Raw genomic sequence first — 16353 nt, 5'->3', positions numbered from 1 at the left:
ATGTCTGCGGAAGAGCTGTCCCCAGCCCTGCTCGCCCTCTGCCACTGCTCAGCTGGCTGCCTGTGGGCAGAACATTGAAAAATGTTCTGTGTACAGATGAGCTGAACGTTTTATAAGCCTGTGTCTTACTGGTTCTATTCTTAGCAGGTGGACCGTAGTCATTTTGGATTACTATTCTTGCTATTACGACCACTATTTCTTTGATAGCAAGGGAGCTGGAGAAAGTAAAATGGGAATTAAGATCCTGGCCTGGCTCTCTTTCTTGACAGTAGCTGCAGAGCATCTGCCTCAAAGTTGATTTTTTCTTTTTTCTAACTCAGTTGCACAATTGTGGCACATGTGAGCTGGAAAGCCAGGCCATCAGAAGAGCAGAGCTTTTCTACAGGAAGATCGACAGGCAACATATGTTCAATGTCCTACTATGGCTTTTCCCATACTAGGAAAGACCCCACCTAAGACAAATTGCTCTGAGGACACTGGTTCTATCCACTCCTAAAAGTCCTCCCCCACTTGCCTTTCAAAACATGGCCATTTGAGAAACCCTATGAAAAAGCCCTCCAAATTACAGAGAGTGTCAGGTGGTTTAGATTGGAAGGCCAGCACTTCCCCGGAAGTCATCCCTCAGATCCAGGTCTTATCACAGACGTTGGTGCCACAGAAGCAACCAACGGACCCCGCAGAGTAAGCCGAGCGCTGGCTGCATGCAATATTGGGGAATGCAGCTAATCGCCCTCATTGCTCAGAAGTTGGCCATCAATGTCATTTTGACCATTTGTGGTTGAGTGTGTGGAAAACCCTTTGTGGATGTTAGCAAGCCTCTCCTACCTGGGCCCCATATTCCTGTACCGTTTTTTCATGTTAGCCTCCAAACTGCCTCTTCCAGATTTAGCACTTGAGTTGAAGGTCTGATTTCCTCTCAGCCCCCGGAGCCACACAACAGCCGTGTTGCCAGGTCGGGCATAAACAGTGTTTCACACATGCATGGCACATGGTTGGCCAACCTTGTATTGGGTGTGAGCATCTACTATCTGCAAGACTCACTTGTGGTGAGGCAGGGCCCACCACACCCACATCCTGAGTGGGTGATCTTAGGTGTGTGTGGTGACAGTAAACCCTGCGTCACAAGCTCCCATCTGAACCCGATGCCAATGGCTCACGTCCAGCATCGTAGCTACTCATGAAGGTGAGGTCCAGGGGATTGTGGTTAGAGGCCAGATGGACAGAAAAGTCCACAAGACTCTACCTCCAAAATCAACTGGCAAAAAGCAGAGTTGGAGGTATAGCTCAAGGAATAGAGCTCTAGCTGAGCAAGCAAAGGGAGCAAGGGGAGCAGAGTCTGAGTGCAAAACCCCATTTATTGCCCCCCCCCAAAAGTGCCATCTGGTGGGAAGCACCTGGCGCAATGCCTGGTGAGTAGGTGTTTGATAAATGCTAGTGCTTACTTGTTTTAATCTATTCATTTGAACGGAGCCCCACCCTACCCCCTGGCTATTCTTGAGAATAAAAGAACACAATAAATCATATCTTTTCTTTCTGACTGGGCTCAGGTCACTGGGGAGGGTGGGAGGGACAGGAGAGCATATAGGTAGGAGGGTGGAGATTCTAGGGGACAGCTAGCCTATCATGGGGCTGCCGCTGTCGTTGATCCAAAGAACAGTGAGGACAAATGGCATGGAACAGCTTGGGGGGGGGTGGAGGGGTGTAATGTTTTTCACCTGTGGGAAATGAGACCCTGAGGGAGTTAAGCCTATGAAAATGGACCAACTACCTAGCACCAGTAGCTTATGGTACTCAGGAGGCTGCGATCTGAGGATTCAGGTTTGAAGCCAGACAAAACTGTGAGACTCTTATCTCCAATTAACTAGCAAAAAACTGGAAATGGAGGAGTGGCTCAAGTGGTAGAGTGCCAGCCTTGAGATGAAAAAAAGCCAAGCAAGATAGCAAGCCCTAGTGCTAACACACACACACACACACACACACACACACACACACACACAGAAAAATAAGGAAGAAAGAAAAAAGGAAAGAAAGGGAGAAAAGAAGGAAAGGAAACGGACCAACCAAAGTAATCAACTACTTTGCTCAATTGGGAATTTTTTTTGGAAATATTTTGTTTCTCAGTTTCCCAAGTGTACTCTTGTTCTAGTTTTGATTGGAAGAATGCTATAATGTGAACATCAATTTTATAGATTTAAAAAAAATCCAGTCACATTCACATCATCCTAAACCTCAGCAGTTTGGGTATCTGTGTCCTTGATGGTCCTGTCTATAAAAATCAATTATTCTGAGGACAATAATAACTTAGGCATTTAATCTCTAAACTGAAACCACGTATTATCAATGGGCTAATATTCCACTTCCTCACATTTTTAGTTATCCCTCTGCAGTCCACCCCTCCCCACTGAAATAAAAAGAAAATGGCCTCTTACAAGGCCAGCATTTCCCCCTGGCTCGTTTGTAGAAATTTCACACCATTCAGTATATGAATCACTTTACTGTCCCTGTTCACCTTTGCACCTCCTCCTGATACATAATTTTTGTTCCCAGAGGCTGATGGTGGCCAAGGCAGGCAAGCTGGCTGAAGCATCACAGCTTCACTATTTACTATGTTCCATCTGTAACACGAGGACAGTAATACTTATCTGAGTTGGTGTTTTGAGGAATAAATGAAATAATCCATCTTACATTATAGGAATGTGGGAAAAACGGTAATTACATTAATTTTCTAGGGCACAAACTTAAGTGGCTTAAAACATCACTAATTTATTTTCTCACACATGGTTCAGACCAGAAGTCTACATGTCAAGGTGTCAGGATTGAGTTCTTCTTACCAGTACTGGGACTTGAACTCAGGACTTCATGCTCTCGCTCAGCTGTTTCAGCTCACAGCAGGCTAACACTTGAGTTGCACCTCTAGTTTTATTTTATTTTTGTGCCAATACTGGGGCTTAGAACTTAGAGCCTTGCACTTTTGCTTAGCTTTTATACTCAATGTTGGGTCTCTACCACTCAAACCACACTTCTACTTTCAGCTTTCCTTGCTGGTTAATTGGAGATAAGAGTCATGAGGATTTGTCTGCCCAAGGTTGGCTGCAAATCAAGATCCTCAGATCTCAGCCTCCCATGTAGCTAGAATTACAGGTATGAATCACCAGCTAGTGATTGCTTTTTATTCCCCTACCATAGCTGCATCTTCAATTTCTGCCTCATTTTTGCAGCCTTCTTTCCTCGATGAAAAATGTCTCTGTGTTCTCCCTTCTTACAAAGATTACAGTCACTGGATTAGAGCTCAACTTAATCCAATATGACTTCCTTTCAATTAAGCACATCCGTGTACCTAGGCTCTAGTTTCAAAATAGGATACATGTTGAGGCTCTGGGTGGATGCAAATCTTTAGGGGACATTCGCTATTCAGCTTACAATAGTAGCTGGTAGTATAAAACCATGAGTGAAGCAGGGGCTCTGGTTGCTGTTTTCAGTACTGACCGAGTCTCAAAGAATATCCTGGGGACCAAGTCTTTACTGGAAAAAACACACAGTGTCTTCAGTTGTCAAATTCCCCATCTGTAACACAGCCCAAGGCAATTCATGTGTCATCCTGAACTGCTTCTTTTCTCACCAAGCTGACCCTGTAGACCTGATGCCCCCAAACCTAGCATCTAACAATAGCAGGTAATTGTCCTTGACATTGCCAATGGAGGTGGAGAGATACACTGTGATTGTGGAGTTCTCTAGTCAGTTGTCCTCAGTTCTCAGGTGACCCCATTGCCATGGAGGTGATTACTTTTTAGAAACTTCAGGGCCCTGGCAAGAGAGAGGACGCCATTACCCAATTAGAGCCTTGCAAGAGTAGGCTTCTGTTTCCCTTGCCCTCACTCTTTGACGGACAGAAATGAGGAGAGAGGGGGGCAGGCAGAAGAAAGCAGCAGCTTTGTTTACAGAGTGACAGAAGCAGATTTCATGGCTGTTTGGTGGGGCTGTTTCCTTGGCTCCCAAAGTCACATTACCATTCCCAGCACTTGGCAAGAGCCTTTGGTGCTGTGGAGTGACCAGGGCCCATTATTACCCTGAACTGAAGCCACAGCCCAGGGTGTTAAGTTTCCTATTCCCAACAAAAAAAGCTTTGTGTTTCTGCATCTTTGTATCTTTTTTAAATCCACAGGAGAAGCCCTACACCTGATCCACTTACCTGCCACCAGCAACGTGGCAGAGAATTCTCCCCCTGGGACTTTGGTACACACGTTCTCTGTGAGTCTGTCGGTGTCCGGGTCACCTGTGATGCCCACATTTCCCCTGATAATCAACTCAAATCCCTTTACTGAGGCTGAAGTCTTCACGGTGAACAGCGTGGCAGGCACTGACTTTGAGGTAAGAGGCCTCTCAAGGGTGCTCTTCACCATGTGCTGAGAGTCCAGCCTGAAGACAAGGAAGGCCTGGGGCTCCAGGCCTGCCCGCTTTTCTTCTGTTCTCCTCTGCTGAACTTCCTATCTTGTAAGATTCACAAGCCTTGTTTTGGAGTCCCCTGGTCTTTGGACTTTCTCTCCTTAATACAGTCCCCCCTGAGCACTGTACCACATGTTTGTTTATGGTTCCTCAATGCCAAGAGCCTGTACCTCGAACCAGGTATCAGGTGAACATTGCTTAATTTAATGCACTGGATGGAGTAGGCTAGGTATTGATCTTAAAAGTCCAGCCTTGGAGGTTGGAGGTATGGCTCAGGTGGTAGAGCTCCAAGCAATAAATGAAAGCATCAGATACTAAGTTTGAGTACTGGTCTTGGACCAACAAACAAACAAAAATACCAAAAAACACCAAATCAAAAACAACAACAACAACAACAACCCTCAGGTTTGGGTAGCCTTCTAAATACTGATTCTATTTTTTTCTATGATTCTGTAGTATTTTTAGAAAGAAATCTAAAAATAGGTTTATTTAATATACAAGATGTATGCCCTTTTATAAAAATAAAAACCTCTAAGAAAATGAAAAATGTATCTATAAGTCTAAATGCCCCTCCTCTTGAATGTTTTCAAACCCAATAATTGACACTGAGGAGTTCATTGAGTTTTTTCCCAAGTCAATCCTTCCCCATGGGACAGCCACCCTACCATTGCACCTTTTCTCGGGATCACCTTGGAAGTCTTCCACAGATGCCTTTGGGCCCAGGTGTCTGGAGCTACCTGGACTTTGGAATTCTCCTTCTTCTCCTTCCTCAATGGCCTGGAAACCCCACCCCACCCCCGCAATGGTCATCCACCATGCTGTTGGTCCTTACAATCCTCATAGGACCTAGTGGATTCAAGCTTGCCTGGTCAGGCTGAGGGTCACGCCCAGGGCATCATTGGCATCACTGGGGATAGGAAGAGTGCAACCTTGCAGAACCCATGCAGCTGAGGCCAGCATCCAGGTGGGTGACTGCATTGTCTGCTATGCAAGGAACACGTGACATGTTAGTCTCCACCTCTGAATCTGGTGCTGCTGGCTCTGGCCCTACCTGTCCTGTCTACCCACCCTGTTGCGCCTTTTCAGATGCTGCCTGTCTGTTCTCAAAGCCTTGTCCATAGTTCCCACTTACAGAGTACATCAGATATGCCGGACACTGTGGATGGTGCTTCGCCTGTGTCTGTGGCCATAGTTCTCAAGTCAATCCACTGATTCTATTTTTTAGTATCTCCTCTTTTTCGCCAACGAGGAATATGAAGCATAGAGAAATTAGGTGATTTGTCTTAGGTTGCATAGCAAGGAGGTAGCTAGCTGACTGGAACTGAAGAAAGAGCAATCTGGCTCCAAAGCTCTCATTATTATTTTTAAAAAGCTCTTTATTGAGATGTTAATTCATATGACGTATTATTTTCCCATTTAAATGATATGTCAGCAGTTTTTAGTATAGAGGCATGCAACCATCGCCTCATCTAATTTTAGAAAATTTTCACTATCCAACATGAAACCATGTCACCACTAGCTGTTACTCTATTCTCAGCAGTCACTCGGTCTCCTCCTGATCCCAGGTCCCAGTCCCTAGTAAACACTAATCTACTCTTGTTTTTTTTTTCTTTCTTTCTTTTGTTTTGTTGGTTATGGGGTTTGAACTCAGGGCCTGGGCGCTGTCCCTCATCTCTCTAGCTTGAGCCTAGTCCTCTACCACTTGAGCCACAGCACCACTTCTGGCTTTTTCTGTTTATGTGGTGCTGAGGAATCAAACCCAGGACCTTATGCCTGCCAGGCAAGCCCTCTACCATTGAGACACCTTCCCAGCCCTACTCTGTCTTTATGGGCTTTTTTTTTTTTTGGTCAGTCATGGGGCTTGAACTCTGGGCTTGGATACTGTCCCTGTGCTCTTCAGCTCAAGGCAAGCATTCTACTGCTTGAACCACAGTGCCACTTCTGATTTTCTCGTGGTTAATTGGAGATAAGACTCTCACAAACTTTCCTGCCTGGGCTGGCTTTGAACCATGATCCTCACATTTCAGCCTCCTGAGTAGCTAGGATTACAGGCATGAGCCACCGGCACCCAGCTTTATGGACTTTCTATCCTGGACATTTTGTGTGAGTGAGAACATCTAGAATGTAGTGTTTAATGACTGGCTTCTTTTACTTTGCCTAAAGTTTCAAGGACCACCCATGTTGTAACATGTAACAGAACTTCACTCCTTTTTATAGCTGAATAATATTCCATTATCAGCATGCCACATTTTGTATATCCATTCATTAATTGGCAAACATAAGGTTATTTCCACTTGGAAGATCAGCCTCTATGGTCTACCTCCCTCAATGATGACAATGAATCTCCTTCAAATTGACCCAGAGGTTCTGAAGCACATACCCAGTTCTCTGTCAGAACACACACTAATTTTACCATCATTTAAAATTTTGCTTCCTACTGTTGGATAGAACTGAGAGACAACAAGTTTAACTATGTAGTCCAAGATTACATGTTCATAAAAGATGAAGGAAGAATTTAGTTCAGTTTTTCTGATTCCTAATACCAGGCCATTTCTTCTGGAGACATACCTTTCCACATTCCATGTAATTCAAGCAAGGTGTTCAGTCAAAGAACTCTGTCTTATTCTTGACCTTTTGAAATGGCACGTTTCTTGACCTTTCAGCTAGGCTCAGGTAATCAACGGGCCCTTCTAGCACCTGGTTGAAAGGTGGCAGGTTTGAGATCTGACCCCAAGAATCCTTGTCAGTGACCCCCCATGCTGTGCTGGCTCACTGTTGCTCAGCAAGAAAGATAGGAAATGGTTGGGACAAAGTGGCTCATGCCTGTAATCCCAGCTACTCAGGAGGTAGACATCTAGAGGATGATTCAAGGCCATCCCAGGAAAAAGTTAGCATGACCCCATCTCAATTGATATGCTAGATGTGATGGTGAGTGCCTATGTGCCAAGTACCTAGACCTGAGGACTGTGGGCCAGGCCAGTCAGGGAAAAATGTGAAGCCCAATGAAAAATAAGAAGGTCGAAGGCATGGTTCAAGTGGTAGAATATCTCTCTAGCAAGTGTGAGGCCCTGAGTTCAAAATAGATGGAGGAGGGAGGGAGAGAGAGAGAGGAAAGAGAGAGAAACAAAGGTAGAGACAAAGATAAAAACAGAGACAGATGCTGCTGTGGCATGTGGCTGATCCTGAGTAGAGTTCGCTGAGAGCTGTGTTTAGTCAGAGAAGATTGTGTGGAGGAGGTGGTGAGTATTGTGTTTGGCTTCTCAAGACCTAGGCTAGTTAGGAGAAGAGGAGGCAGCCACAGTTAGGAGCGAATGCATGCGGTGGAGGGAGAGCGTGTTGACAGGTTCAAACCTCAGTACTGGCCCAAAAGAGTAGGGGTGGCAGGGCGTGTGTGTGTGTGTGTGTGTGTGTGTGTGTGTGTGTGTGTGTGTGTGTGTGTATAAGAATCTGTTCGGAATCACATGGTGCTGATCCTGGCTAAAATATACTATAATAGAATACCACAGAGTGGACAATTTATGAAGAAAAGAAATTTGTTCCCCACTGTCTGAAGTCCAATACCAGACGTCTGGTGAGGGTCTCTTTGCAAAAGCAATCACATGGCAAGAAGAAAACTCAGGAGAGCAAAAGCAGGGATCAAGTCATAACCTAAAAGTAGAACTTACTTTCATAACAACTGACTTGTCAGCTGGGCACTGATGGTTCACACCTGTGATCCTAGCTACTCTGAAGGCTGGGATCTGAGGATCACAGTTCATAAGCAGCCTGGGCAGGAAAATTTGTGAGACTCTTATCTCCAATTAACTAGCAAAAAAGCTAGAAGTGGATCTGTGACTCGAGGGGTATAGTGCTAGCCTGGAACAACAACAACACCAACAGAAAAAAACCAGGAACAGCACCCAGGCCCTGAGTTCAAGTCCCAGCACTGGCACACACAAAAACAACAACAATACCCCAATTCTCAAAATAAGGGCATTTACGAGACCCAATCCCTTGCAGCTTACCCAACTCCTAATGTCTCACATCCCCACAATGTCTCAGTGGCAATTACATTTCAACCTGGGATTCTAAGGGACCATCAAACTAGCCATCGCTTGAAGGGATCTGGGCCTTCTGGAGTGTTAGAGGCTAAAGTGGAGGCAGGGTGTGCCAGAGCGGTGAGCTAGATGGCAGGCTGGCTCTGCCCAGCCTCAGCAGGACCTACCGCCCACCCAACTCCTTCACTGACCTCAAGGGATCCTGCTGGTATCATCTCTAGATTCTGCTGGCCCTCCACCTCTCTCAGGGTTCCCCACATTCTCCAAAACCTTTATGGCTCAGAGGACAATGTTCCTGGCAACAGAAAAAATTCAGGGAAAAGGCACCAAAAAAAGTGAACGGCATGTTGATTAAGTTAATATTCCTTGTTTATGCACATGCCATTCTCCTCTGATTTATTCTTGGGGGCAGCCTTCGGAAAATTAGAGTAGAGTGACATGTGAAAATGCAACCGTGATTTCAGAGGAGCACAGTACCCTTTCTTTTCTTTCTTTCCTTTTCTTTTTCTTCTATTTTTGGTGCTAATCTTAGGGTTGAATGCAGGGCTTAGGCACTGTCTCTGAGCTCTTTTGCTCAAGGCTAGTGCTCTACTACTTGAGCCACAGCTCTGCTTCCAGCATTTTTTGGTGATTCATTGGAGATAAAAATCTCACAGACTTTTCCTGCCCAGGCTGGCTTCGAACCTCAGATCTCAGCCTCCTGAGTAGCTAAGGATTGCATTGTGAGCCACAGGCACTTGGAAGCTTCCTTTCTTAAGAAAATCCAACCATATTCAGGGTAACTAAGTGATCTGTCTAGGGGCCAACACCAAGTTGTGGTAGATTTTGAAAATCTCAGGCTTTCTGTCTCTGGTCAATTACAGAAAGACATGTCCTGAATATTTTTCTTTCCTATGAAAGGCAGCATCACACACGGGAGTCTCTTTTGTGAAGTGTCATGGGCTTCTCTTGGAAGGACTAAGGCAAAACAACTCCTGACTGAAAGAGAAACAGTCTCCACAGGCTGTCTGTGGCTTTCCTAGAAAGGTCCCTTTGCAAAACGCGTGCATACCAAGTAGCTTGCCGTTCGTTCGTATGGTTGCTAAGAGTTTTGCATTTTGTTATAGGTTGTCACCACTGGGAAGGAACCACTAGATTTCGAGACAGGACCACAAACATTTGAGTTGCAGATTTATGTGAAGGATGATGTTGGTGTCACAGACCTGCAGGTCCTGACTGTTCAGATAACAGATGTGAACGAGCCACCTCAGTTCCAAGGCAACTTGGCAAAAGGTAAAACACACCAACACACTGGGATGCTGACAATGCTGCCCAGACGGTGGCATCAGGGAGGACCCAAGGGGACACCGCAGAACAGCACAAGTAAATAAACAAGCAGCTGTTTCCTTGGAAAAGGCAGCTGCTTAATGAGCAGGGGATAAATGAAACAGCCTCAGGCTCAGCCCAGCAACCATGCCATCCAACCCTTCGCAGAAGCCCCACATCTGTGGCTCCCTCGGTCCCCTCCCAGTTCTATGAGAACACCGAGGGCCAGGGACTCCTTGTGGATCTTTCTAGAGATCTTCTGATGGACCTTGCTTCTTGAGTATCTGCCACAGCTTAGGAAAACTGATAAAGAACTGGCACCTAGGAGGACTATTTAGAGCAACCCCCTGGCTTTGAACTCCATCTACATAGTGACAATCTCCAAGTTTTGTTTCAGCCCCGGTGTTCCCCTGAACTCCCCACCTAGACACCCACCTATTCTAGCCCACATCACTTGGATGTCAAATGTCTTCTCAAACTTAGTGTGCCCCAAATCAAACTCTTGATGCACACTCCAGCCCAGGTCACCCCACGCCCCGGTGTCTTCAGTTTAGTCAGTGGCAACGCTAAGCTCAAGCTCAGGTTCAAGACAGTCTGGGTCTGAGTTCTGATTCTATCACTAAGTAGTCACAAGAACTTCATAACTTATTGAGGCATCAGTTTCCTTGCTTGTACAGTGCCATTGCACTAAAAGAGTAATTATGGTATCTAGCATTATGGCTCATGCCTGTAATCTTAGCTACTCAGGAGGCTGAGATCTGAGGATCATGGTTCAAAACCAGCCCAAACAGGAAAGCCTGTGAAACTCTTATCCCCAATTAACCACCAAAAGGTTGGAAAGTGAAGCTGTGGCTCAAAGTGGTAGAGTGCTAGCCTTGAGTGAAAAAGCTCAGGGACAGTGCCTAGGCCCTGAGTTCAAGCCCTAGTACTGGCACACACTCACATGCAAACAAAATAATAATTGCAATATCTTCTATAACACTGTTGGCTTGCTATGAAGGTACAAAGAGAAAAGATATGTTAAGTCCTCATCACACTGCCTCCCCCAAAGAGAATTCCAGCAAGAATGTGGTGGCCCATCAGGTGAGGTTGCCTGCACCTCCCTCCCTGACTCCATCACCAAGAACTGTGGTGCGGATGAAATCAGTTTTGGCCCCTTCCCTGAGCCTCCAGGGGTCTCTCCCACCATCTTCCTTCGGTTCGTACTTGTGATGAGCCCCTCATTGCAGGCACCCCTTCCTGCTAGGATGCTAAGTATACTCCAGGGGGTACTTGGCAGGACTTGGGAACAACCTAACATTAATATGACCCTGGATCATGGAGTATCTAAGGCACTGTGGCCACTCCCCAACTCTCTTCTCTCTTCACCAACCCTCATCCAAACAACAGCCCCCCTGCCCCAGGTCACTCTCCACGGAGATAAATGACACCTTCATACTTCATTAATTGCCATAAATGATCCGCTCCTACAAGCAAGCTTCAGCTTTGACCGGGGCCCATGGTGCAGTTCAGCAGCCTTGGACCCCATTTGCTTTATCTAATAGAATGCTCTGTATTTCCTTTTGAACGCTGGTACAGGCTTAGAGCTCTATGTAGCAGAAAGAGCAAACCCTGGGTTCATTTACCAGCTTGAGGCCTTCGACCCAGAAGACACGAGTCGAAACCTGCCGCTTAGCGTAAGTCTTCCTGGCAAACAGCAGAAGGGTTTGTCCCTGGGGGCCTTGGCACAGGAGCCTGGTGTCCAAGCCAGGTGGGTGTGGGCAATGGCAGCCAGGGTTATATTCTGTCTACTTCCAGAGCCGGGGATAGAGTGGCTGGAATGGATCAGGGATTCTGAAGACATATGCCCCAGCCTAGAGTCATGGCCCTGTATGACCTTAGACAAGTTCTTAACCTCTATGAGCTTCAGTTTCTTCATGAGTAACACAGAAAGAATAATAGCACAGGATTATGAATATTAGATAATATATGTAAAGCCACTTAGCGCAGTGCCAGGCATGCCAAAATTGCTTGGTGTTTTAACACTTTAAACTGGCAAAAAAGAAATTAACCTGTACTGTTTTAAAAGGAAGTATCAAGAATATACCTGCACCCAAAGCCAGATACTAACATAGCCTTTACAAGAGTTGAAGCCAAACTGCTTGGAGCCAAATTATAGAAAAGAAAAGGGGGGGCGGGGAGAAAGAAAAAATGAAAAAATAGAAAAAAGGAGTCCCAGGGTGCTAGGTATGGGGTTCACGTCTATAATCTTACTGGGGAGGCTGAAATTAAGAGGCTCTTGGTTAAAGTCCAGCCCATTCCAGTCAAAAGTTCACAAGATTTCATCTCAGCCAATAAAAAGCTGGGCCTGATGGTGCACACCTGCCATCCCAGTTACTTAGGAAGTATCAATAGGAGGATTGTGGTCCAGGCCAGCCCAGGCAAAAAAGTGAGACTCTATGCAAATAATAATAATAATGAAAATGTTTAAAAGGGCTGGAGGCATGGCACAGTCCATAAGGTAGAATGCCTGCCCGGCAGAACAAAACCCCGAGTTCAAAGCCCAGTACAAAAAAAAGTAGAGAGCTATCTGAAGGTACAGCTGGTGCCTCTTCTGTCCCCTTCAAAATTCACTTTCCTTAATGGAGCTACCAGGAGCTCTTGAACCTCCCCAATCCCCCACCCTGCCATGAAGTCAGTTAATTGTCTGGCCTGGATGCCCCTGCTCCTCCACCTGCCCTGACTGGTGCCCTGTGAACACACAGAAGCCACGCAGCTCCATCTGGAGGGGCGCAATGAAGCGAATTCCACCCAGTTCACCTTAGAGCAGACAGTGCCGCTGCTCACAGGCCTTACCCGGAAGGGATGATCCAGAAAACTCTGGCATTTGTTCCTTCCTTTTATCCTTTTAAAAGAAAATTTAAAATATGGTTGGAAAGCTGTGGATCTGGTCAAGAAGCATGGTACATATAAATGGAGATATTCAATTGAAGTCCCCCCTCACAGAAACTATTTGAGGACAATAATCAAAAAGTAAGCAAAAGAATGTAGTTGTACATTGTGTAAACCAGTACCGTTCAAAGCTGGACCCACATAATCCAATAGAACCAGAAAATGAGGACTACATATCATATTCAATGTTCTGGTAGCCACAGTAAATTTCTAAGAAAACAAGACATTAATTGTAAGAGAGACTGCTTAACCCAATATATCCAACATATTTTCATTCTAACTCATAATCAAAATAAAGGTGATTGAGATATTTTACATCCTTCTTTGCATATCACTAAAACTTGCCTTGTGTTTTACACTCGCAGCTTATTTGTGGTCAGACCCCCTTCATATCTCACCAGCACAAGGCTAGTTAGTGGCTGGTGTGTGATGCCCAGGTTAAGGCCTAGCTCTAGCTCCTCCTCCATGGGTGCCTTGAGAGGTGGATACAGGTGGATCAGGGATTCAAAACTCGGCTTCATACAAAGAACTGGAGGTGTGGTTCAAGTGGTCAAGCATCTATCTTGAGCGAAAAATCCAAGCAAAAGCTCAAGGCCCTGAGTTCAAGCCCCAGTACTGGGCCTTGAAATAATAGCAATAATAATAATAACAATAACAGGCTCAAACATAAAGAAAGGAAGGATGTTCTGCTTGTGAAGAGTTACATCTCCAGCATTTCTTCTTTCTCCCTGAAGGGTCTCCATCCCCTCTTACCCAACTCTTGCCATCCCTCTCCCGGCCTGGCTTCCCCGATGGCCCTGTGACTGGAGCCGAGCCTCCCTGGAGACCAGACATTAATAGGTTTCTCAGCTGGAAGCAAAGTAATCTAGTGCAGCCATCCTTCCATTAAGGGGCTTTCTCTGGCCCTTCTATTAAGGAAGGGCTTTGCATAAAATGAGGTGTGCTTTGTCTTCACTGGTGAAGATAAAAGATTAAGTTGAAAGAGTAATAATCTAGCTGGTAGCTAGGCTAGTGGTAGAGCAATGAAGAAAGCATGCTTGGGCTGTCTTTGTGGCTCCAAGGACTGGAAGCCAATCTAGCTTTTTGATCTTCCTGGGAGTAAAGTGATCATTATCTGCTCAACTTGGGCCTAGCAAAGTCCTGGCTGGGTAAGACATTGTTAGTTCATACTTGGGAGGGGAACTGAGGGTTTTTACCTGGTCGAGGTAGTTGCAGTGAGAACAGAGGTCTCCCGGCTGTCTCCTGCTCTTCTCTTTCTTCTTTGTTCTGGAAATTCTGCTATTGACCTACCTTTACCTACTTGAGTGACAGCACCCCCACAATACCCATCCCTGTACCCTACTTTCTCAGCATTCCTGGTGTCTGCCTCTGAACTCCAGAGTCATAACTGGAAGTCTTCACTAAAGGTATTCATCTCCAGGTTCTTGTTAAAATGCTCACAAAAGGAAAAGGCAGAGGGTCAGACAATCCCCATGTCAACTCTGTTGCTGCCTCTGGCTGGATTATTTTAGGAGAGACACACAGATGAGGATCATTGCCCTAAAGAGTAGCAACGCCTGAGTCATGCACCATAGGACCCATGGTGTCCATGGCAAAGAGACGTGATGCCCTCACATCTGCTGGGTTATATGCTAATACAAAGATCTGGGCCAGACACTGGTGGGTGGCTCATGCCAATAACACTAACTACTCAAAAGGCTGAGAGCTGAGGATCCTGGTTCAAAGCCAGCCAGGGCAGGAAATTCCTCGAGACTCTTATCTCCACTCAACCACCAGAAAACCGGAAGTGAAGCTCAAGTGGCAGAACACCAACCTTGAACAGAAAAAGCTTAAGGGACAGACAGCATGCAGGCCCTGAGTTTAAGCCACAGTACTGGCACACATACCAAAAATAAATAAAAATGGGCTTTTGTCAACATGTTTCCTTTAACATTTATGTACTTTTCTGTAACCCACTTAACTTCACCTTCATAGCCATAACAACCCAGAAAAGATCTGTGGGCAGTAGGCTTCCTTCCCTTTTCTTCCCCCACCCCCTCACCCCCATACCCCCATACTGGGGGAGACTTGCAGCAGGACTGTGGCATTGCATGGTATGGACCTTACCATCCCCCAGCTGAAAGATCCAGCTGTGTGCTGCGGGCCTCTGGGGAGGGGATGTCTGGGGTCCTATGCTCACAAGCTTAGAACTTCTATGGCACTCTCTGGACTTGGGCAGAATAAAGGCTCTCCTGTCCTTGGGACATTTGCTCTTGTGTGTCCTGGGAGTTGACTGCTCTGTTCGCTAGGAGCTGGGAGGCTGAATCACTGGTGGGTGACTCTGACTGCAGTTGGCAGCCACCCAAATATGACATGTCCCCCGTATTCCCCCTCCGCACCCCCTAGCGGACACTTCTAGAAACTGAGCCAGTTTCCTGTCACCTTTTCCTTTTCCCTACACCAGAGGCCCACAGACAGTGAATGGGGCTGGAAGTGGGGGGCTCCTTGGCATCCTAAAGAAGCCTTTGTGTCCAAGAGCTGCAAAGTGGCTGGGAACAAGGAGCCTGGGAGGTGGGGAGTCACGGGGGCAGCAGGGGGACCAGAGAGCTGGTCTGACAAGCCTCTGGGAACTGAATTGATCTGATGACTCAGGACTTTTCTCAGCCAGGACTGGGGCAGAGAGGGGGCTGCGGGTGCTTTTCATTCTATTTAATTTCTGTTTTCCAAGAATGAATATCAGGGGAGCAGATTTGATTAAACAAGCCTGTAGTACGGGGGAGAGAATGCCAGGTTTTACAGAAAGCCTTACTGAGTCGCTGGCAAATGGCCCACATGACACAATATTTTTAGTCTATGGATATTAGCTCTTTTCTAAGTACGTAACTTCCATTCCTATGAACAAAGCATGGAGGTTCAGGGGGAGGGGGGGAGAAATGAGCCTAGAGCTAATTAAACAAGAAAAAAGATTCAAGATTCCAGGAAATCAGCCTCTTCGTAGAAATTGAAGAAAATGCCAGTGACCCTAGTTCTGTGGTTCTTTGTACCATTTCTATCTATTGCTGCTTCCTCTTTCCTCTCCTCCCCTGCCCTCTTCCTCCCTTCCTGTCTCCTCTCCTCTCCCCTTTTCTCCTCTCCTCCTCTCTGTTCCACAGAAGTTCTTGAGACTATAGACTGAATTGGAGGCTTCAGAGCCAAATCAAGCTTTACCACATCCAGAGTTTTACAAAAGGTTTGGTATGATGGCTTTTGTTGTTTTGTTTTTTTAAGATTCTTCTAAGTTGGGATGTCAGTCTTTCATTAATGGGGAAAGAACAAGGAGGAAACCTCAAATATTTGTGAGGTTTTACAATGAGAACTTGGTATGTGCTCCCCCTGCCCACCCCGATTATGCACTGAGAATGTGGCGGCGAAAATGAAGACGGTCCCTTAGAATCTGACTTTTCTTTTTCTTTTTCAGACTATGTAGCTCAGGCTAGTCTTGAACTCGCAGTCCTCCTATCTTTGCCACCCAAATGCTAGGATGACAGGCATGTACCAACATTCCTTCCTTCACTCCCTTCCTCCCTTCCTCCCTCCTGTCCTTCCTTCCTTCCTTCCTTCCTTCCTTCCTTCCTTCCTTCCTTCCTTCCTTCCTTCCTTCCTTCCCTCCTTCCCTCCT

General features: G+C 46.0%; 1 protein-coding gene across 1 annotated transcript in view; it reads left to right on the top strand.

The window, feature by feature from the left end:
* Positions 1–1402: 1402 nt before the first annotated feature.
* Cdhr3 (cadherin-related family member 3) overlaps positions 1403–16353 on the top strand; it is a 55373-nt gene continuing 40422 nt past the window's right edge. The window contains exons 1-4 of the mRNA XM_013034719.1: positions 1403–1409; positions 4163–4368; positions 9587–9752; positions 11364–11461. Of these exons, the coding sequence (XP_012890173.1) occupies positions 1403–1409; positions 4163–4368; positions 9587–9752; positions 11364–11461 (477 nt within the window). The remainder of the gene's footprint in view (positions 1410–4162; positions 4369–9586; positions 9753–11363; positions 11462–16353) is intronic.

The sequence above is a fragment of the Dipodomys ordii genome, unplaced genomic scaffold, assembly GCF_000151885.1.
Source record: "Dipodomys ordii isolate 6190 unplaced genomic scaffold, Dord_2.0 Scaffold195, whole genome shotgun sequence".
NCBI classification, from domain to species: domain Eukaryota; kingdom Metazoa; phylum Chordata; class Mammalia; order Rodentia; family Heteromyidae; genus Dipodomys; species Dipodomys ordii.
This window is presented reverse-complemented; position numbering and strand designations above follow the sequence as displayed.